At 38.7% G+C, this 22,938-nt stretch overlaps 1 protein-coding gene across 1 annotated transcript in view; it reads left to right on the top strand.

Annotated features, from left to right (window-relative positions):
• KIAA1328 (KIAA1328 ortholog) overlaps positions 1–22,938 on the top strand; it is a 465,758-nt gene that overhangs the window by 363,470 nt on the left and 79,350 nt on the right. The window contains exon 8 of the mRNA XM_043976482.1: positions 15,965–16,146. Within this exon, the coding sequence (XP_043832417.1) occupies positions 15,965–16,146 (182 nt within the window). The remainder of the gene's footprint in view (positions 1–15,964; positions 16,147–22,938) is intronic.

Genomic DNA, 22,938 nt, shown 5'->3' with positions numbered 1-22,938 from the left:
TTTACTCTGAGGCCTTTATGGTGTATGGAGATCCCCCACCCTACACTTCCTGTCTGGGTGTGCTCGGCCAGCCAGGCACCCGCTCCTGGCGTCCGTTCCCGCCTGACCCGTTCGTTGCCCTCCCGGCCGGTGCAGGTACTTTTTTCCACTGTCCTTCTTGGCCACCAGATTTTTGAACCAGGTTCCAGGGGCCTCAGTTGTTCAGCTGTGGCCCGCAGCTCCTGCTGACTTGCCCCGACCCCCTCAGTGCTGGGTTGCTGCCCTGCGCTGGGCCTCCCTTTTGCCCGAGTCAGACTGACCTTTTCCTGAAGTCTTCTAAATTATCTCAGGTTGGAGGACTGTGTCTCTCTCTGTCCCTTTGCAGGTTCTGTAGTTTCAGAATCTGTCCAGAGGCTTGATTTAATGTTCTTTTTGAGGGAACAGAAGGAGAGCTCAGGCAGTTTGCTGCTTCCTCTCCGCCATCTTGGCTCCGCCTCCCCCCCCCCAATTTCTTAACCATTTCCCCTTTTGGAGATTTGATTATTGATTCCTCTCTCTTTCCTGATTTTATCGGATTATTAAATTTTTTTCCCTTTTTTTTCCCTCTCAATTAGTCAAATAGAATCCCTCTTCCTCTCCTCCCCATCAACTAATCCTATTCATTAGTTGTTTAAATTTCATTTTTGAAACCCCTTTTCAGAAAGGATTTTTCACCTTCACTTTCTTTGTTAGCTATCCTTTCTGTGTACTCTAGATCCTTATTCTCTTTTTCATTGTCCCTATACTCATCTAGCCCCTCTTCATTCTCTGCCTCCTTCGTAGGATCAAAATTCCCAAAACAGCCAATCTGGGTTCTGTCACTGTCTAATATAGCTAGCTTTGTGAATTCCCCTTTTCTGTTGTGCCTTGATTCAAAGAGTGGGGGAAGCATTTCCTACAGGTGACAGGCCACTGCCGCCATGACAGGACCCCCTAACTCCCCTCCCTTATTATGGAACCCACCACTGACCTTTGCCCTCCCCCATTACCTTCCTTTCCTATTTGTCTCAAAATTTCTTCCCTTTGCCCATGCCCTCCTCCCCCACACAGATGCCAGTTACCTCTAGGTGTTGCAACTACACACAGACACACCACACCCAGCACATTGTCCCCATCTCCCTTCACAGGACTTCTCTCTTCAACCATAGGAACATCCATCAAGAGAACCCCTCTCACCATCAAAACATGACTTCCTTCTCCTATCCCTTTTACATCCTCTCCTCCTCCTCACCTGCTCTCCTTCAGACTCTTCTTTTCCTGCAAAGGGATCATCATTTGCTCATTGCCAGCGTTCAGTTCAACTAGAACATATACACTTCCCTCTCTCCTCCTTTTCCCCTTCTTCCATGCACTATCCCATTTTGTAATGTTATATATATATATATATATATATATATATAAACTACATGTATGTGTGTGTGTGTATATATATATATATATATATATATATATACACACACACACACACACACACACACACCTTTAGGCTGGGTGTCACAAGGCTCTATCCATAATGCCAGAGGCCTGCTTTTCTACCATTACCTCCACCTGACTTCAGACTTCCACCTTCACCTCTGCCTCCTTGTGTATATTTAGAAAGAATTTTCTTAATGGTCTTTCTGCTGTGACCCTATTACCATTGCTATGCTTTGCTGCTGCATTCGTTCATTCCTTCTGCATTTCTATTGTCTGAGATATTCAAGAAACTAAAAATTTCTTCAGGTCTGATTTTCATTCTAAGTATATTTCAAAAACTTTATTATTGAACATTAATCTTTTTTTCATTTATTAAGCTCAGATTTTCAGGGTAGGTCATATTGGGTTGCATTTTAGGCTTCATTGTTCTTTGGAACACATCTTTCCATCTCCTCCTGCATTTTCTGGTCAGTGCAGAATAATACTGTATTATTTGATTTATTTCCTTCATATTTGAATGTCTTTTTCCTGGTCAATTCCAGAATTTGTTGTTTCTGAACTGAATTGCTAAATTTAACTACTATTTGTCTTGGAGTTTGCAACCTTGAAGTTTTTTGTTTGCTTTGGTTTTTTTGTTTTGTTTTTTTTTTCCTGGAAACAATCTCTGGATTCTTTCAATTGGCATTTCCTGGGGAGCTTTCTTGTATTATTTCTTGCATTGTAGTGTTTAGGTCTTTTGACTTAAATTATGAATTCTTTGGGAGACCCATAATCCTTAGGTTGTCTGTATGTATCTGTTTTCAAGATCAATGTGTTTTGCTTGGAGAGTATATTTTCTTTGAACATTATTGCTTTTTGCTTTCCTTCTTCTATGTTGTCCTTCATTTCTGTGTGTTTATATTCCCAGTCTTCTCTTTTGTTTCTTTGGTGAGACTTGCAATGACAGATTCAAGTTTTTCTATTCCTCTATTTATTTCTTGTGTGCAGGTCATAAATTCTGCTCTCATAATTCTGATTTCTCTTTTAAGACACTCAAGAATAACATGTTGTAGTTCCATGTTCCTCTCAAATTCCACAGGATTCTCACTCTTATCAAGTGCTGAGTCATTTTCCTTTGTTTATAGTATCCATTAATAGATGCCTGAACTCTTACTAGATCAGGAGGCCATATTTCCTTCTGTCGTCAATATTTTCTCTGTTGGTTTATCTGCTTATGCTCAAGGTCTTTGAGTTTTCTTTCTCCTGGAAGCTCTGGTAATTTCAGTCTTTTTTTTTTCTTATTTTGCCTTATTACTTTTTTATTCCCTTCATTCTGATGTTTTTCCTGCAAACTGGACTCAGTGTTTCAGAATCCTCCCACACTGAGCAATTCAGTTTACCACCCTTGTTCTCTGCCCCAGTTGACTTTTGGGGAAACAGAAATGGCCCCAGCTGGGTGCTGAGATCTTCCCCTCAGGTTTAGTAGAGTTCTGCTTAGCCCTGCACTGCCCTTCACTTGTGTCTTACTTTATTGCCACTCTTCCTTAGTTCCCTGACACAGTTCAGCACTCTGCTACATTGGTACTATTGTAATGGGGGTTGATTTCTGTCATTTGCACTTTGGATTTCCAAAGTTATGGGAGGAGGGGGAGGGTGTGAGGCATGGAGTTGAGCGTCATTTCAAACCCAGACACACGTGTTGTTCCCCTTTCTCTCTGTTTCTCTGATCTCTTATAGAGATATTTTGCAGTATAGATTGCTGGCAGGGCACTTTCATAGCCTCAGCAAATTTCTACAGTTTAAAGCTTGGATTTCCACTGCATTGGAAAGAGGGAGGGGGGACTGGATTGCATTTTGTTACAAGCCCAGGGGTCAGGTTGGCCCATGCTGCCACACTGCTAGCAGCATGACAAGCGGTGGGGTGGAGATGCTAAGTGAACTCAAGGTAAGTCTTAGTTCATGGAGATTTTTTTGTTTGTTTTAACCTTCGTTTGGGTTCCTGGTGTCCTAGAGCATGGTGACAGCTAAAGTTGCTTTATCTTTAGCACATGATTTCTGTTTTAGAGAGATTTATGAGGTTGTGAGGGTCAGAGAAAATGTCTAGTCTTCCATCTTATTGGTCACAATCTTTCTTGTTACTTTCAAAAACACCACCATCCTCCCAATCTCCTAGAAACACAATCTTGGTATCATCTTTGACTCCTCTTTCATTCACTCTCCATATCCAGTCTGTTGCCAAATCTTGTCATTTTCTACTGTTAAAGTGAAAATTCTTTGATTGGGCCTTTTGCCCTGATAAAAGAGGCAAAACTCCAGATGAGAAAATTAAAAGGAGTTTATTTAAAAGCAAAACAAGGTAAAAAAAAAAAGGAAAAAAGCATCAAAGTAGAAATTCCATGTTGATGGACTGGTCACTAGGACCAGCTCCAGGGATTCTAACCCCATTGCTTTATTTTTTTCCTTTTCCTTTTTTAAAAAAATTTCCTGCTGTCTTTTTTTGGAGGGGGGAGGGCGGGGCAATGAGGATTAAGTGACTTGCCCAGGGTCACACAGCTAGTAAGTGTCAAGTATCTGAGGCCGGATTTGAACTCAGGTCCTCCTGAATCCAGGGCCAGTGCTTTATCCACTTTGCCACCTAGCTGCGCCCAGCCCCATTGCTTTTAAAAACAATCTTTCATAATAAGAAAAACAGTTCTGACAAGTGCACATCACCAAGAGGAGATGGGCCTTTATGTCACAGCTCCTTCCTTACTATTGTTATCAGCCCACTTTATAAATGAGGAGATGCGACTGTGCAGGGTAATTGCTGTTATATACTGCTACAAGTACTCATTATGAGGAGAAGGGATTAAAACTACTACCTGCAGACTACCTACTAGAAGATGGAATCAAAGTTCTTGCAGCAGATTGGCTGATGCCTTTCCCAAGAGACCAGTTAACACTACCCAGACTGGAAACAATGGGGATTGCTACATAAATTTCAATAACATCTTTACAGCATCTGTCATACATGTCCCTTTTCTCCATTCATACAGCTACTACCCCAAATGTAGACTTTTGCCATAACCTTCTAATCTTTCTCCCAGGAGTTTCTTCCTACTCAAATCCTTCCACTACTCAGATATCAAAGTATGTGTCTTACCATTTCATTTTACCCAGTAAAAACTGCTTATTGCCACAATCACATACAAAATACTTTGCCAATTAATCCCCTCACAATCTGGCCCCTTCCTACCTTTGCAATCTTCTCATACTTTACTACCCTCCACATATTCAGAAATCTTGCAACACTGGCCTCCTTATTGTTCCTTGCACATAATACTCCATCTCTTAACTCTGTTCCTTTTCGCTGACTGTGCCCACTGCCTGGAATGCACTCCACCTCCTGGCTTCCCTGGCTCTCTACAACACTGAGCTCAAATCCTACCTTCTGTAGAAAGCCTTTGCCACCCCAACCCCAAATCCCTGACTAGTGCCTTCCCTCTGAGGTTACCCTCCTTTTGTACTGTATATATCTTGTATTTATAGTTACTTTCATGTTGGCTTCCCCATTATAATGTTAGCTTCTTGAAAGCAAGGATCTTGTTGTCTTTCTGTGTATATACAGGTGCCTTTCACATAGTGCTGAATAAGTGTTTATTGAATGTTAACTGATTAACATGTTTTCTTGGGGTTTGGTAGGTTATTTTTTATTTGAAGTATTTTAAAATTTCTCTTTTGAACTATGCTGTCTTTTCCATACTATCTTCTGATTCCATAGGATCATTTTCCAGCAGATGTTAGTTTTGACTTCTATTATTCAATAACATTAATATAGAGACATTTGTAAGATTTTCTGTATTTTAGAATTCATTCTTCCTTTGAACTTTATTATCCTCTCAATTTGCCTTCTTTTGCTCCAACTCTTTAACTGAGTTTTATTTCTCTTGAAATTTTTGGTGTTTTTAGCCTTTTTTCCCTAATAATCCTCTATCACTTTCCAAAGTCTTCCTCAACTCCATAATGTTGAACTGAAAGCTGCTTCATTCTTCTCCTTTTATGTTGGAGAATTTATTCTTCACCAGACTTGGTCCTTGCTTAAGTAGTGTTTCTGGGTAACAGGACTGGTCAGTCATTTTAGTCATCTTTCCTTTAGCAGTAATTCACATTGGCCTCCTGTTCCCCTTCCATCCCAATTCTCTCTATATCTCTAGTTGGATAGAATCAACTTCTACCACTTTTTCAGGTTTGGGGTGGGGGAAGTGGGGAGGGGGGCAGACTTGTGGGTGTTGTATGCATTCTTTACAGCTGTAGACATCCTTAACTGAGAGAACACCTCAGGCAAAAAGGAAACCTGATTCCACCCCTACCTTTTCATGGATCTGGTCAGAATCAGTGTTTGCTGCTCCTTGCAACATGGTTGGAAATGAGCAGAGGGTACTGTATGTTAGCAGAATCTCTGCAACAGAAGAAAAGTCCTGGTATGGGTCTTAAGCATAAGCTTGTGGATTGGTTTGTGTTTAAGAATGGAAACTGGTTGGGGAGGTTAGGTTAGAGGAGTGAACCACCTTAAGGATTAGTATTTTCCAGTGTTAATTCATACAACTGTTACCTTGTTGGGCTTCTTGCTCTCCTGTCTTGATTCATATGTAGCTGTTTTAACAATGGTATGTAATTTCTGTTTGTTTTTGTAAGAGTTAGGCACTAAAGGAAATATCTGATCTGCCATCTTGTTGTTCACATGACCCCTATTCACCTATGTGTTTATTTTTTTAAATGTTTCACTGACACTTCTTTTTGAAGGGCATCACTGCCAATCACTATCTTCCTTAAATAAAAGCCATCCTTTGTAACAAATAAGTTGAGTAAAGTAAAAGGATCCTTACTCTCTACTTGATCTCTGTGGGGTAAATACCTAGTAGTGGTATTTCTGGGCTAAAGGCTATGCACAATTTAGTAAGTTTAGGGTATTATTCCAATTTTCTGTAATGGTTATACCAGTTCAAAGTTTTCATAGTGTACCTATCATCCCACAGCCCCTCCAATGATTATTTAGTTTCCTTTTTTGTCCACTCTGCCAATCTGATGGATGTAAGAGGGAACTTCAGAATTGTTTTTAATATGCATTTTTCTGTTATTATTCATTATTTGGAGCTTTTTCATGTGGTAGTTGATAATTTGCATTTCTTTTGAGAACCTTTTGTCCATATACTTTGTCCACTTATCTATTAGGCATTAACTCTTGTTCTAATATATTTGTATCAATTCCCATATATCTTGGATATCAGATTTTTCTTTATTACAGACTTTTACTACAAATACTTTTTTTCACCCAGTTAAACTGTTTCCCTTCTAATTTTAAATTCATTAATTTTGTTCTTGATAAACCTTTTAGTTTAATCAAAATTTTCCATTTTATCTCCTATGGTGATCTCTGTTCCTTTATCCATAGTTGTCAGTAACATCTCTTTCACTGCTCCTCTGACCATCTTGGGTTTTTCAAACCCCTACATGACATCATTTGAGACTTTTGGCATCCCAGTATAATGATTCATAATGAGGTAATCCACTATGTAGCCCCATGCAAAGCATACACCCAGGTCACAGATCAAGCTGGGAATCCAAGTGCTTCCTACATCTCATTGAAACTCTTCAATAACCATGAGCAGTTTTTGTTGTTGTTGTTGTTTTGTTTTTTTTTAGTGAGGCAATTGGGGTTAAGTGACTTGCCCAGGGTCATACGGCTATGTGAGCAGTTTTAAAATAAAATTTATTACTATCCTTCAAATGTCCCAGGGCCATGTGATAATAGCCTTCTGATGAATAGTCTTTAAAAAAAGGTCTACCTCATCTGTTGCAGAGGTTTTTAACCTTTTTTTGTGTCATAGACTTCTTCAACAGTCTACTAAAGCATATGGACTCCTATTGTTTTTAACTGCATAAAATAAAAGAGAGAAGATCACAAGAGAAACTGATTATATTGAAATATAGTTATCAGAATATTTTTTAAAACAAGGTCACTGACCCCACGTTCAGAACTCTTGCTTGGTTGTCATTTCTCCTCTCTCACTTCTTCCTCCAATTCTAAGGCTAATAAAGTTGCAGCGATGTTCCTGAAGGACATCTCATACCTTCATCAATTCCTAAAGTAAGTCATCTTGCCCTGGTACATAATTTAGCTTTCCTATTTAGAGTGTGGTGGATGACAGAGGAAATAGTAAAAAATAACTTGCAAACTTGAGTGAATCAGAATGATGATGATGATGACTAGAAAGGGGGAAGTTCAGGTATGGATCAAGTTTAGAAGACAAGAGAATTAATTCTATTTTGGGCATATTGAGTTAGATATTCCCACATAGTATCCAAATTGAGATGATTGTCAAGCTATCGATGATGCGGTACTAGAATTCAGGAGTTGACTAGATAGATTTTGGAGTAATTTTCATAGATGTGATCATTGATATTGTGGGCATTGATGAGGTAGAAATGTAGAGAATGTAGAAAAAGAGAAAAAAAGGGCCAAGGACATTGCTTTGTGGACATCACAGTGAAGTGATAGGAAATGCATCCAGCAAACAATGATATAGAAGGTAGGGAGAAAAGCAAGAGAAATCAATGTGACAAAATCCAGGAGAGAAGGAATAATCAACAATGCCCAAAACTGTAGGATTCTTGTCAAACCCTATGTGTACTCTCAGAATTGTCATTGATTCTTCTCTCTCCCTCAGTTACAAAGCCTTGTTGGTTGTACTTTTACCACATTTGGTATATCCATCCCCTTTTTTTCTTCTCATAGGTCCTTCACACTAGGTCAAACACTATTACCCCTCACTTAGTCAATTGATATAACCTCTTAATTGGTGTACCTGCTTCTAGGTTTTCTCCCCTCTTGAATTCATTACCCCACCCCACCCCCCAGTTGCCAAAATCAGCTTCCTAAAACATATTTCTGTCCATGTTATTCCTTTGCTCAGAAATATCCAATGGTTTCCTATGGACTCTAGTATGAAATACAAATTCCTTATCCCATTGGCATTTACTGCCCTTTGAAACCTGGCTCTCACTTTTCTAACTTTACTTCACAAACCCTATATTCCAACCAGACTAACCTACTTGCATTTCCCCTTATTTGATATTCATCTACCAGTTAACATGCCTTTCTATAGGCTGTGCTGCAAGCCTAGAATACAATCCCTTTTCACTTTTCCCTCTTGAAACACAGCTTTCTTCAGGGTTCAGGTCTGATACATCTGGGAAACCTTTCCCAAGCGCCATAATTGTCAGTGCTGTCTTCCTCCTCAAATTAGCTAGGTGGTACAGTTGATAGAGCACTAGGCTTGGAGTCAGGAAGATTCCAGTTAAAATATGGCCTCAGACACTAAGTGTGTCACCCTGGGCAAGTCACTTAATCTCTGTTTGCCTGAGCATTTGCCTTCTGTCAAATGAGATAATAATCGTAAAGGTGTTAGCACAGTGCCTGGCATATAGAAAGCCCTTATACAAATGTTAGCTATTATTATTATTATTATTATTATTATTAACCTATCTGATTACATGTTGCATACCTAATAAAATATAAACCTCTTGGGCAGGTGTTTTGTTTTGTTTTTCTTTTTTAATATTGTCATAGTGCTATATACAGAGTAAATGTCTAGTTTTCAAGACTCAGTTTAGATACCGCATCTTCTGAGAAGCCTTTCCCAATATCCATTATTGTCAAAGGTCTTTTCCTCCTCCAACTATCTTAGATTTACTTACCTGATTATATGTTGTATATCTTAATAGAATACAAACTTCTTGAAGATAGGTTTTAATTTTTGTCTAAATCCTCATACAGTGCCTTATACAAAGTAGGTGTTCATAAGTATTTGTTGAATTAAAAGTTTCCAAGGAGTCAAGATTTAGGACTGAGAAAGAGTACCATTGGGTTAACATTTTTCTTGGAAAGAACAGTTTCATTGATGAACTTGGAGACTAGATTGCAAGGGGGTAAGGAAGTGGAGGTAACAGTGATAAAATTCGTCAATGAAAGATGTCTGGGTAAGTGGGAGATTCACATCACCTGTCTGAATGCAGTTTCTTCCTCTGCCAAATTATAGAGTTGGAACAGGTGACAACTAGAAGGTCCTTTCAATTCTTAATCCATGCTCCTCTGAAAAGGAGAAGAAATATATGACAGTAGCTCCATGAGGGTGTCAGGACCAGAAAAACTTGGGAATGTTTGGAGGCAGCAGAAAAGGAGACAGTATATAAGGAGATTGTAGATGATGAATAGAGAGGGGATGATTAAAAGGATAAACTCTTAGAAGAGTGGGAAAAGGATAAAAAATGATATAAATCAGAGCTTCTTAAACTTTTTCCATTTGCAACCTCTTTTCGCCCAAGAAATTTTTACATGACCCCAGGTATATAGGTATATAAAATAAGTATCCATAACCTTTTACTGTTGCCAAATTTTTCACGACCCCCACACTCAATTACCCCACATGGGGTCATGACCCAAAATTTAAGAAGCCTTGATATAAATGGAAGGGTTGGTCTTGAGACTGAGAGTGAGAGAGTGAGTGAGAGAGAGAGAGAGAGCACATCCTTGTCAGAGATTGAGCAAAGAAAGGATTTTTGAGGCACAGAATAGGAGAGAAAAAGGCTCTCATACTGAATAGCCTTTTTCTCCCTCAGTTAAATAAGAAGGTCCTTTGCATGAGAGTGCTATGAGGAATCCTGGAACAGCCACTGGGGGGAGTATGAAGATATAATGAGGAAAGAATAAAAGGATTGCTCTGGAGCAATAAGGGCCCAATTGAATTAGATAGCAGTTTTATAGTAGAACCTGTTGATATGATTATGTAACATCCTGTGACTATGTTCAGTTTAAGAGTAGAAAATGAATGTAATCCAAGATTCAAGTTTTTCATGGCATGGTGATTGGACATTGGGATTGAGTTCAATATATTAATATTGAACTGCTTAACCATAATACCAAAACTGAAAGGGAAGAAAGCAATGCTGGGCATGGATAGGAGAACAGTTTGTGATGGCAGTACTCTGGAATTGGCAGAGAAGACGGAGTATGCATACTTCTTATTGACCCAGTGTCAAGGGACATTAGAGAAAGTATACCCAGCACTAGAGAAGGTAACAAGAGATGGCAGTGCCTTTTGGGAATGGCTAGGTTATCATTAATGGAAGAAGGGAAGGATTATAAGAGGAAAAGGTCTAAGTCAAAGGGAAGTTTGTTCATGGAATAGGTAGGTATCTGAGGGATCCAAGAGGAAGAGGAAGACAGAATAGGGACTCCAGATTGTTTAGGGTTGAAGTGGCTAGATATGGGAAAACAGGGAATAGGAGCAAAAGAAGGGGCTTTTGCCTTGACAGCTAGCCACATTGAATCAAGGGATTAAGAGAGGGGGAGGGAGAAAGAACACAGAGTACTCACCAGCCATATATCTCCAACCCTCAGGGGTCTGTGATGATGGAAAGCAGAATCATTTTGTTCTCCTTCAGACACTTTGGTAAAAGATAAATTAGATAGATGAATAACTATTTGATTTTTCAGTCATCAACTCCAGCAGTTTATTTTACATATGAATCAACTGAGGTCTCCATTGTCCCAGAATCACTGGTAGTAAGTAAGTAGACAAGCTAGGGTTTGGAATCCAGGGCCTTTCATTCCAAATGTTGTGTTTTTTCTATTTCACCACACTGCTTCAGGTGGAATAGCTGGGTGTAGGACTTTGCTGAATTAACCTGAACCATGAATTACTAGAAGATCTTTGAGTCATTTAATCCTGACTTATAGAAGTTTCTGTCCTATTCTTTTAGTCATCATGTAATCATAGCCTCTTACATTTTGTATTTGCTGAATTTATAAGGACTATCTTTAAGCATAGTTAATTTTGGCTCCAAATGGAAACAATTTATTACAATTAGTAATAAATGATAATAGTAACTCACATTTATCTAGCACTTTACGAATTACAAAGTATGTTACATATTATTTAATTTGATCCTCATAACCCTTAGAGGTTGGTGCTGTTTTTACATTTTACAATTGCAGAAACTGAGACAAACAGGTTCTGTGACTTGTCTAGGGTCACACAGCTAGTAAGTATTTGAGATAAGATTTGAACCCAGTTTTCCTGAATTCAGGTCCAGTCTTCTTTCTACTGTGCCACCTGCCTGAATGCTGTATGATTGAAATGACTGAATTTGATCCTAAAGAAAAGATGAGAAAGTGTACCTCCTTCCTGTTGTTGGAGAAGTCAGGCACTGTGGGTGTGCAGTGTTGTATATACTGTCAGATAGAATCATTGTGTTTCTTGAGTCGGGTTTTTTTTTTTTAATGTGTGGGGTTTTTTGTTGTTTGTTTGTTGTTTTTTAATCTATGAAGCCTTACTAATTAGGGGAATAATGTATTTATAGAAATAAATGTGTCTTAAAAAATAAAAGACACCAAAAAACTTTTGTAAAAATCAAGTGGTTATGTTATAATTACCAAAGGGTGTATTCCAAGAGTAGTCTCTCACATAAACCAAAGTAAAGAGAAACTGCTACATCATGCTGAATCTGTCTCATTTTATATAATTTTTTAAAAGATCTGAGTATTTGCCATTCACTACTAACCCACTTAAATACAGCCAGTTACCATAAACACCTTTATCATTCAGAACTCAGTGGGAAAATTCTCTGAGGTACCATACTTTCATAAAGACCCTTTTAGCCAGTAAGTTTTTCAGCTCCTTCAATCAGCATCAGTTCAGATCTACTCTCAGCTGTATTTAGAAGAAATTGGTAAATTATTTCACCTTGTTAAGCAAATAAGCAACTGATTTAATCTATTATTATATGCTTTAATAATCCTCAGGTCACATTAGTAGCTGTGTCCTATGAGCATTAGAGGAAGGCACCCAAGACAGCATTTCATCATTGTAGGTCAGAGGTTATCTCACACTATTTTTGCAGTGGTGCTGCAGATATTGTACTTGGGGTACAACTGATGTGTACATAATTATTTAAATGATCTCTTGGCTCTTAAATTTTTACAGAATACATAAAAATCAGTTTATATTAATTATAATCATTTTATTTCTTTCTGTCCCATAAGCATTATTATACCCAAGGATATACACTGTACAGTGAATTATATAACATAGTCAAATAAACAGATTGTTACATTCACTTTAGATGCAAAGCTCAGTTATATTTAAAACCATAGTGGTCATGACATTTTGTTTTGGAAAGTGCCTTAGAAATCATCTATTCCAATCTTCTCATTTTACAGATTATCAAACTGAAGCTCTAAATATCCAAGTGACTTGCCCACACAGCTAGTAAAATGGTGTTCCTGCAGTATTGCCCATAGAGTCTATTTACTGTGGGCCATCTTGAACCATAATCTGGTTAATAATATTGTTTGAACTCTGTATTTGTAAAGAGGTATGCATCACTTTGGAAGCAGACGTAGTGGTTAATACACATACCTGAAAATCAGAATCAAAACTCAGATAAGTCCCAAGACTTTGAGCCTCCATGATTTGAATTCTGGTGAAGAAAACCAGGTGGAACTGACCATTTATCTAGATAAAAACAGCAATACTGCTATTTGGGGATTTGGGGATTTTGTGGAAATAAGGCCATGGAGCTTTGGGGAATTCTAGTGTGAAGAAGGCTCCAACATTTTGATCCCAAATCCCTGTCTTATGTGCATGAAAAAGATTTTGCTAATGAGATAACAATTATTTTATTCAATTCAACAAATATTTATTGAGTACATTATATGTTAGGCATTAGGTATAAAAACTAAAATAATATACGGACTCTTCCTTTAAATATCTTACAATCTAATAAGATATAAGTCATAGTTTATAACAGACTAGTTGATTTTCAAAGAAGTTGAAATAGAATGCTGTAAGATATTTGTGAATGAAGAAAGTCTTTGTGCTAGGGAGGATCAGGAAGCATACCAAAGGGGAAGGTGTCACTAAGCTAGGAACTTACAACTTGGAGATAATTTATAGAGAGCCTTGAATGCCAGAATTAGAAAATGTTATACTATATTCAATAATCTTTAAAGAACAACTAAAGAGAGTTACAAGAGTGACATGCACAAGTAAAGATTTTGTAGGCAATGATAGGAAGAAAGGATTTGAAAAAAAAGAGACAAAGCAGAATACTAGTTAAGAGGCTGTTACCATAGTCAAAGCAAAATATAAAAGGGAACCTGAGGTATACTGGTTGCAGTAGCAGTAGAAGGACAGACAGATGTATGAGGTATCACATAGAATTGGCAGGGTATAGAAAATGATCGGAAGTGAGGGAGAGGGAATACTCAGAACTATGAGGTTTTATGGCTTATTTAACTGGATGGTTTTAGCAAAAAAAAAAAGTAGAAAGGTTTGGAGGGATAGGTTTTTGAAAAATTATAAGTTCAATTTTGAATGTTACAATTGAAGTGTTTGCAGCATATCCAAGTGGAGATAGCTAGCAGTTATCAGTGCATTACTGGAGAACTAGAGAGAGGTCAGGGACAGAGGTGTGCCTTTTAAGATCATTGGTATGTAGCTGATAATTGAAACCATTAGAGTAGATGGGATTACTAAGAGAATGTAGAAAGAAAAGAATAAGGTATATCCACATTAAAGGGATCAGAAGCATCTAAGGAGACAAAGGAGTAAGATGTAAAACCATAAGCATTCAACATCATAAAACAAAAGGAAATAAAGTATCAAGAAGGAAAAATTGTTCAGTAGAGTTATGCTACAGAGGACAAGATGGTGACTGGAAAAAATCGGAATTGGGCAACTAGGTCATCAGTATCCTTGGGGAGCACATTTTTAATAGAATAGTGGGAAGGAAAGCCACATTCCAAGGTTTTGAAGAATGTGTGGGTAGTGAGGAAGTGGAGGCAGTAAGTCCAGTTAAAAGGTGTTAAAGGTTCAAAGAAAGGGACCTTTTTTTTTAATGACTTAGGGTGACCTTATTTGGAGGTCCAAGAGAAAGAGCCATTAGAAAGGAAACAGAAAGATATAGGAGAAAAAAGGATGATTCCTAGAACAAGGTTAAGGAGAAGATGTGAGGTGAGATGGAGGACATAGGGGGAAGAGTTAGTTTTGTAAGGAGGAGAACTATTTCTTCCTCTAAGACCAGAGGGAAAGAGGTAACGATGGGTGAGGGTGTGGAGATCTTAGAGGAGTAAAAGAGCCTGGCCTTAGTTTTCTTGGTTAAAGTTGGGGATTTTAAAAATGAGGATTTCAGGGGGCAGCTAGGTGGTGCAGTGGATAAAGCACCGGTCCTGGATTCAGGAGGACCTGAGTTCAAAGCCAGTCAGACACTTGACACTAGCTGTGTGACCCCGGGCAAGTCACTTAACCCTCAGTGCCCCACAAAAAAACCCACCAAAAACAACAAAAATGAGGATTTCAAATCACCTCTGTGGAGAAGGTGATAAGGAGAATGGAGATGAGTTATTCTGTAGTAGCAACTAGAGACAACATGCAATTGGACCCCGACAGATAGGTCTCATGATTTTTTTTCAGACATCTGGGAATATCTGACCAAAAGAGGTAGATGCTGTTTTCCAAGGTTGGGTGTTGGCAGGGCAGAAAAAAAGCAGCAACCCCCCCACACAAAACAACAACAACAACAACAACTAAAGATGGAGGGGCATTACTGAAAATGGCTAAGCATTTTAGGAGTTGTTTGGGAAGAAAGTGAGGCAAGAACTAGATTGATAGACTGGATGACTTAATGAGAAACTAAGAGATAATGAGAGTGAAGTGTGATTCGAGTGTATTAAAAATAGAGAGGTGGGGTGGGCAGCTAGGTGGTGCAGTGGATAAAGCACCGGCCCTGGCTTTAGGAGGACCTGAGTTTGAATCTGGCCTCAGACTCTTGATACTTACTAGTGTGTGACCTTGGGTAAGTCATTAACCCTCGATGCCCTGCCCCCTCCTCCTCAAAAAAGTGGAGGGGTGGAAAGATGAGAGATTATGATTGGAAAGAATCTCAGAGTTCACGATCTATCTTGGAAATGCTCTTAGAACATTTATTGTTTACACAGTTCATTCCTGCACTGGATTTTAAACTCCCTTCTGTTTAATTTATTCATGTGTTTATATCTCATTTCCCCAAATGTAAGCTCTTAAAGGACAAGGACCATGATTTCTCCTTCTTTTGTATCCTCTACAGCATCCAACATCTTTGCCACATAAGGAACACTCAATAAATGCTTATTGAAGGGAAAGGAATTTCAATTCATGCCCAAATAAACCCTGCCTATTAACTTCCTATATGAGGTGATGGGGGTACAGGAGGGGAAACAACAGAATAAATATATTGATAATTCTTACTATGTGCCAGACACTATGCAGAGCACTTCCCAGATAATACTTCATTTGATCCTCACAACAATACTGGGAAGTAGGTACTATTATTATCCCCACTTTGCAGATAAGGCAAACAGAGGTTACATGACTTACCCAGGGTCATATAGTTACTATGTGTCTGAGGCCTATTGTCATTGCCTATTAATGGGTGTTATTCTCTAATAGTTGTATCTTTTCACCCCTTCCAGCTTACTGAAGTTGAAGTGTGATGATTACTTGCTTAGAACATCGTCACCCAGCAAAGGTTACAAATTGCATAGTACCAGTGAAGGGAACAATACAGGGAAGAAAACTGTTGGATTCCGGTCGACTGTAGAAGATGACACCCTTTGGATGTATCAAAAGAATGACATGAGCAGATCCAGAAGAGGTAACTTGAAGCTCTGCAATACCAAAGTGTGAAAGAAGCAGGAATTTGGGAGGATGTTGGTAGGTGCTTTAAAACAAATAGGTATAGGTAAGTCAGGGATTTGAATTTATAGCCACATACAAAAACGTGCCCTCAAGACCAAGATTTCACAGATCTATTTAATATCAAATTTTCTGTGGGCACAGCATTATGAAAAGATTATTCCAATTTAATCCATTCTCATAAATCAGACAAAATAAACCAGACTAGTGCCAGGTAGTGAGTGGATACCTAATAATTATTAATGAAGGGCAAGGCAAAGTTTGTATCTCCTAGAGAAGTTAACTGAAAAAACTCTTCTGAATCTTTGAAGAAAGAATATTTCCAAATTAGAAGAAAAAAAAGCAAAACTATTTTAGTCCTCACAAGAAGAATGCTCAGATATCTTCATTGCTTTAGAAAAATTAGAATCTTGTTTTTCCCCAAAATTTTTCCTCAAGGAGAAAATGAAATTGACAGGGCCTACTGTTGGAGATGTCATCTTCTTTACTCTAATAGCAGCTCTACACAGATGGCTTTCTGTACCCTCTGGCTTATTCGCTACTTAGTCATTCCACTTTGGGGAGTGGAGAACCTAGACTTTCATTTAGGAGGAGAGAAAAAAATTGGTATGGTGGTTTCATTGCAGTGCCTAACATAATCTTCTGTTCAATTATGAGCAGTTTTTTTTTTTTAACTTGTCAACCAGTCTGTGGAATATGTCAGCACAAAAATAAAATGGTAAAATGAGAAAAATGTGGCTCAGTTCTCCAAGGGACAAATAACTTGTGTTATTGGTTAAGACCACAGCAGCATTACAAAGCAGACTTTGGAAAGGCACTTTGGGAAAGGTATCATCAGGCCAGCCCTTGCTGTGGTGGAGGTTAATCTCTCCCAGGTCCCGCTACAGAAGCTAGAAGCCTGGAAAGGGCTTGTGTCCAAAAAAATCAATTTCTAATTTGAAACAAAATCATTTTTGACTAACAGGGGTTCAAGACCCATTACTTTTGCTGTATAGTCTGCTGACATTTCAGCACTTTCTGTTGTGCACAATGAATCCTAATAGTCATTTTATAACGTTGCTACACCAATCAATTTAACCAAGAGAAAGCCGTTACAATTCCGCAAAGTTTTCAGGAGCAATTTTCACTAATGGTTTTCTGTTTTATTAGCATTATTTTCCCCCTTTTTCTTTTCTTTTTTTTGGGGGGGGAGGCTTTGCAGTGTTACTGTGGTGAAATAGATTTTTCACAGTTGCAAAAAATTTTTGGCCCAGAGTATTCCTAGGAATTATTAACTTTACTACATACAGTCTTTAGAAAGGTTGCCTTTTCTTTCCTTCTTTCCTTTTGGTCTATACCCATTAGCAAAATGTATAGCCTTCTTGGTAACTAAAACTTGCTGAAGGCTCACCATTGAGCCAGGCCTGCCTGTTGCAGAACCTAGTGTACAGGAATTGCAATGTGGGGCAAAATTATTGCATTGGCATTTGCTGTGGCACACTACCATGTTTGGGAAATAAACTTGCCAAGGTGTGCTGCAGTCCAGTTGGACACCCTGTTTATCACAGGGCAAATGACCTAGCACTAATTGCCTAAGTTAAACTGCTTGGTTTAGTGCTTCCTTAATTGGTTTCCCCTCTGTAGCATGCCTGAATTTTTGAATACACTTTTTCTCTCTTTTATTTCCTTTTGTTTCCTTTGTCATTGTCCTTTAGTCATTACAGTACTACACAGGGCATTTACTGTGGGATCATTAATCTTTATTAGCAATCTCTTATTCCTTTACCTCTTCCTATCCTCCCCACCATTATGCCAACTTTAACGAACTTGGTCATATAGAAGAGATTTGATTGCTGTCTTAGTGCCTTTGTATTGGGAAGAATGCATACACCGTTTTCAGAATCACATTTAAGGAGCAAATTGTTTCTTTTTCTTAAATGCTTGAGTTGTCATATTTTAGTTTCTTTTATTGAACTGCATAGAATAGGAAACATTTACCTGGTGAACTATAAGCTTAGGTAAAGAGCCTCTATACCTAAGGCATGAATCTGGAAATACAGCACCTGCTCTTTTTACTTCTTTCTCTTGCTTCTCTCCCCACATGTCCGCATTCTGAATTCTCCTTTCCCAGGTTTCCTTCTTTGCTTTTCCAAGACTTCAAATGTCATTAAACTCTCTTTCTGAGAACTTTTGCCAAAGCTGGTACTATGAGTCTTTCCTTAATAAATCAGTCCAGAAGCAAGCCAGTCAGGTAAGAGTCTGTGGCTCTTGAGCATGTTTAAAATGTCAGAGTTCATGGTTAATGACTGCTACTGGTGGGCTTAAGTTATTACAACACTCTGAAACCCCCACACCAAATCTTTCTGAGATTGTCCTTTCATAGAACATATTTCTTTTCAACTTTGGGAGAAAATGAGTCAGGGTATTTAGACTTAGCTAGTATCTTTTGATCAGGACCTTTATTTTGTCATTCTTAAATATGCAAAGTGAGATTCTAATTGAGTTACTGGGGAAGTCCCTCTGAATTACTTTTAGATATATTTTTCTTCATGGAAGAGAAATTTTAAACTCAGCTGAAGTGAGGAATAATTTTCCCAAGTTTCCCAACTGTTCTTCTAAGTGAACCTTCACTCCCAGTAATGGGAGTGGTGTATATTAGCCAAGCTGTATTAATGTAAGTTATATAGTAGAAGAAATAAGTGAGTTGTAGTGTTAGAAATGCAGAAACCATTTTCATATTACTTAAAATTAAGAATTATCTATGAAGCTTTTCTTTTGTTTATGTGCTTAACAACCAGACAAAATGCTATAAAGTATTACATCTGATTCCTTGCTTATAGTACTCTTAGTCTACTGGAGTGTACAGGTGTTCAGAGAAGACTGGTACCTCTGGTGCATTCTACTACTGTTACCTACCTCAGAGTCCTGTGATGAAGTACCAGGTATGGATATACTGGGAACTATAGTCACAACGAAGTACACAGGCAGCCCAGGCTATTGGCCAGCTTTTCAATGGACTGAAGTAGCAGTGGGATTCAGCAGCCCCCTGGGGATCTCAGAAGCTTTTTTAAAGGATTGCACTGTTCACCTCCTGGCATAAGGAAGGAGCTAGAAAAGTTACCCTAAAAATGTCTGCTTTACCCAACCCTGGCCTCATTATTGCAGGAGGCAGGGATACCACCCTGTGGTTGGAAAACAAATAAAAAAATATACAAAAATTTTTTGCAAAGATGATTCTACTCACCATTGGTACATGTAATATACACACTTATGGACAATATGAAAGCCAGTAGATCTGAAATATGAACAGCTCTTGTTGTGAAAGAACTCAGTATTGTATCCAAGCAGCAGCCCTGAGTGAAACAAGGCTGGCAAATGAAGGCCAGCTTACAGAAGTAAGAGCTGGATACACATTTTTCTGGAGTGGCTACAGTGATGGGGAATGCTGTGATGCTGGCATAATCAAATTTAGCAATCAAAACTAATCTAATCAACAAGCTTGTATGCCTCCCCAAAGGAATGAATAACAGGCTAATGACAATGTGATTGGCACTTGCAGGAAAGTCACCATCATCAGTGCCTATGCTCCCACCATGATGAACCCTGATGAAGTCAAAGAAAAATTTTATGAAGACCTGGAGACCATCATCATCAATGTCCTGAAAGAGGACAAGCTTGTCAGACATGGCAGGGAGTGCTTAGGACGAATGGAGTTAGAAACAGCAACAGCAATGGTCACTTGCTACTGTAGACTTGTGCCATTCATGACCTCATCACCAATCCATTTATCTAAAAGCAATAAAACTTCATGAATACACGTTCACAGAAAACATTGGTATTTAATAGACGATGTAATTGTAAGGAGAAGAGACAGACAGGATATAGGAGTGATGAAGGTAATGTGAGGTGCAGAGTGCTGGGCCAATCATAGACTTATCCTCTCCAAGCTAAACATTCACTTCATCAAAAGCAGCAGCTCCACCTAAGACTTAATGTCCATGCATGAACAGTTTATTACTAACTTGGAAAGAAAGCTGAGCCAACACACAGGTGGCAACAGTGGATCAGAAAAGGAATGAACTACATTCAGAGATTTGGTGTACAGCATAACATTTGCTCATCTGGACCAGAATATTCACAAACCAAGACTAGTTTGATGAAAATGATGGGGAAATTCAGAAGCTACTAAATGAAAAACAACTGTACAGGGTTTACTAGCAGGATAGTTCTTCCATCTCTAAGAAGGCAGCATTTAACTTTGAAATGTAAAATGCAAGTGAAGCTTAGAGAGAGGCAGCATTCAAGGCAGATACAAGTCAGTTCTATAATCTTCTCTATAGAACATCATCAACCAGTGCTAAAGCCATTCAACCTCAGGTTGAAGTCAATCCTCTCTAGTTGAACTTCCAACTGAAGAAAAGGTTTTGAATGTCATTAGCTTCCTCTCATATGACAAAGCGCCTGGTGCTGATCCTATTGCAGCTGAGATTTACAAGTCAGGGAGTCCACTGCTCATATAAATGCTGACTGAAATTTTCCAGGTTATATGGCAAGAGGAGCTTATCCCCCAGGAGTTCAAGGATGCCTCCATTGTCTATCTCTATAAAGGAAAGGGAAATCAGTTGTCCTGTGATAATCATGGGATGGAGGTGGGGGAGTGAGGGGAAGCAGGAGAGGTCTTTCTCATAGTCGTTGTTGTCAAGCTTCTTAACAGAGTTTTCTTTAAAAGGCTGATTCTTCACTTGGAACATGGTATCTCCCTGAGAGCCACTGTGGCTTAAGAAAGGGCCAAGGAATAGTCAATGTGATGTTTGCTGCCCAACAATAGCAGGAGAAATGACAGGAGCAGAACAGAAGTCTATACACAATGTCCATCAATCTGACCAAGGCCTCTGATACTATCAGTCTCCTGGGTTTGTAGAAGATCATAGCCATACAAGGGCACTCTCAAGGTCTCTCTGAAGAACTTTGGAATCAATTGTGAGAGATGGAGGATAGCACAGAATCACCCAGCATGGCATCAAAGAAGGTTCTGTGCTCTATGAGCAAAGCAGAATTGCAGTAGCTCAAAAGAAACATGAACTGTGGATGACTTAGCTATTTTCAGCAGTACAATTATCCAAGACAGTTCCAAAGGACTCATGATGAAAAGTCCAATCCATCTCTAGAGAAAGATTTGATGGAGGCTGAATACAGATCAAATAATACTATTTCTTATTTTCTGTAAAAAAAAAGGGGGGGGGAGAGAAGAAGAGGAAGATGAAGAAGAAGAAGAAGAGAGAGAGAGGGAGAGAAATGTGAGATGTACAAATTTAGAGACATCTCCACTTTAAATGTTCATTTGGAGTATTTGTACCTGATCTGGAGAAGAGCCTTCCAAACTCATATTGGTCTGATCAGCTACTAACTGTTAGTCTAGTCTTAAACTATTTGTCAAAGAGGCAGTATCTTTCTCAGCAGAATTTGGTACAGTTCTCTCAGAATACTTCCAGACTTGCAGAATCAGTGTTAGAGTTTCTCTAAAAAAGAGGACTTCAGAGGTGAGAGATTTACTTGAGAGTCAATGCTGATGAGTTTGCAACACAAAGCTTGGGGGTAGGATATGTGTATTTTTCATAAGTTTTGGTACCTTAATGTCTTTACTGAGGCTAGAGTCAGGAAGACTCATCTTCCTGAGTTCAAATCTGGCCTCAGACACTTAACAACTGTGTGACCCTGGGGAAGTCACTTAACCCTGTTTGCCTCCATTCTTCATCTATAAAGTAAGCTGGAAAAGGAAATGGCAAATCACTCTATTATCTCTACCAAGAAATCCCAAATGGAGTCATGAAGAATTGGACATGAATGAAATGACTGAGCAACAAAAATGTCCTTATAAAACACACAGGAAAGATTTTTCTCCCATTTCCTCAAAGCCAGGACTCAGCCTAATTGAGCCTTCCTATTCAAGAAGTATATGCTTTCTCTACCAAATTATAGTCATACATTTAAGTTATAACAAATCGGAATATTAAGGCTGAAATGGATATTGGGAGGTGATCTATTTCATCCAGGAAAAATATTTTTGTCCTTGTACTTGCAGAGGGTAGTGCCCATATATAACCACAAAGCCAGAGACCCCAGAACTGTGAAATAGGGAGAAGATTATCAACAGACAGGCCCAGTAACTTAAGGAAACAATATCCAAAAAGAGAAGTGGTGATAAGACTCATATAATCTTAGGTGACGTAGTGGACAGATTGCCAAACCTAGAGTCAGAGGACTTAATCTTCCTGAGTTCAAATCTGGCCACTTACTAGCTATGTGAACCTGGGCAAGTCACTTCACCCTGTTTGCCTGTTTCCTCATCTGTAAAATGAGCTGGAGAAGGAAATGGTGAACCACTCTAGTATCCTTGCGGAGAAAACCCCAAATGGGGTCACAAAGAGTCAGACTTGGAAATGACTGATCAACAAAAACAACTGATCTACCCCCAGTGGGTGCAAGCCTAATTATCCAGTTGCTGTTGGTGACCATTTAATCAGTCATTTTATCACCTATTAAGCACCTAAAACTGTGCTAAGGCACTATGTGTCAGGCACAGTTTCCAGGTTCCAGGGATACAAAGAAAAGGTGAAATAGACACAGGGCTGAATGTAGACAAATGTCCTGTTTTTCAAAGAGAAGACCAAGGTTAATTCTTCTAAATATAGGTCAGTGAGCTTGACTTTGACACCCCGCAAAACTAGCAGAACAAAATTTTAATGGGGTTGGTTTGTGAATATTGAGAAAA

Source organism: Dromiciops gliroides, chromosome 1 (genome assembly GCF_019393635.1).
Source record: "Dromiciops gliroides isolate mDroGli1 chromosome 1, mDroGli1.pri, whole genome shotgun sequence".
NCBI classification, from domain to species: Eukaryota; Metazoa; Chordata; class Mammalia; order Microbiotheria; family Microbiotheriidae; genus Dromiciops; species Dromiciops gliroides.
Note: the sequence above shows the minus strand (reverse complement) of the source record. Positions and strands in the feature narration are given on the sequence as shown.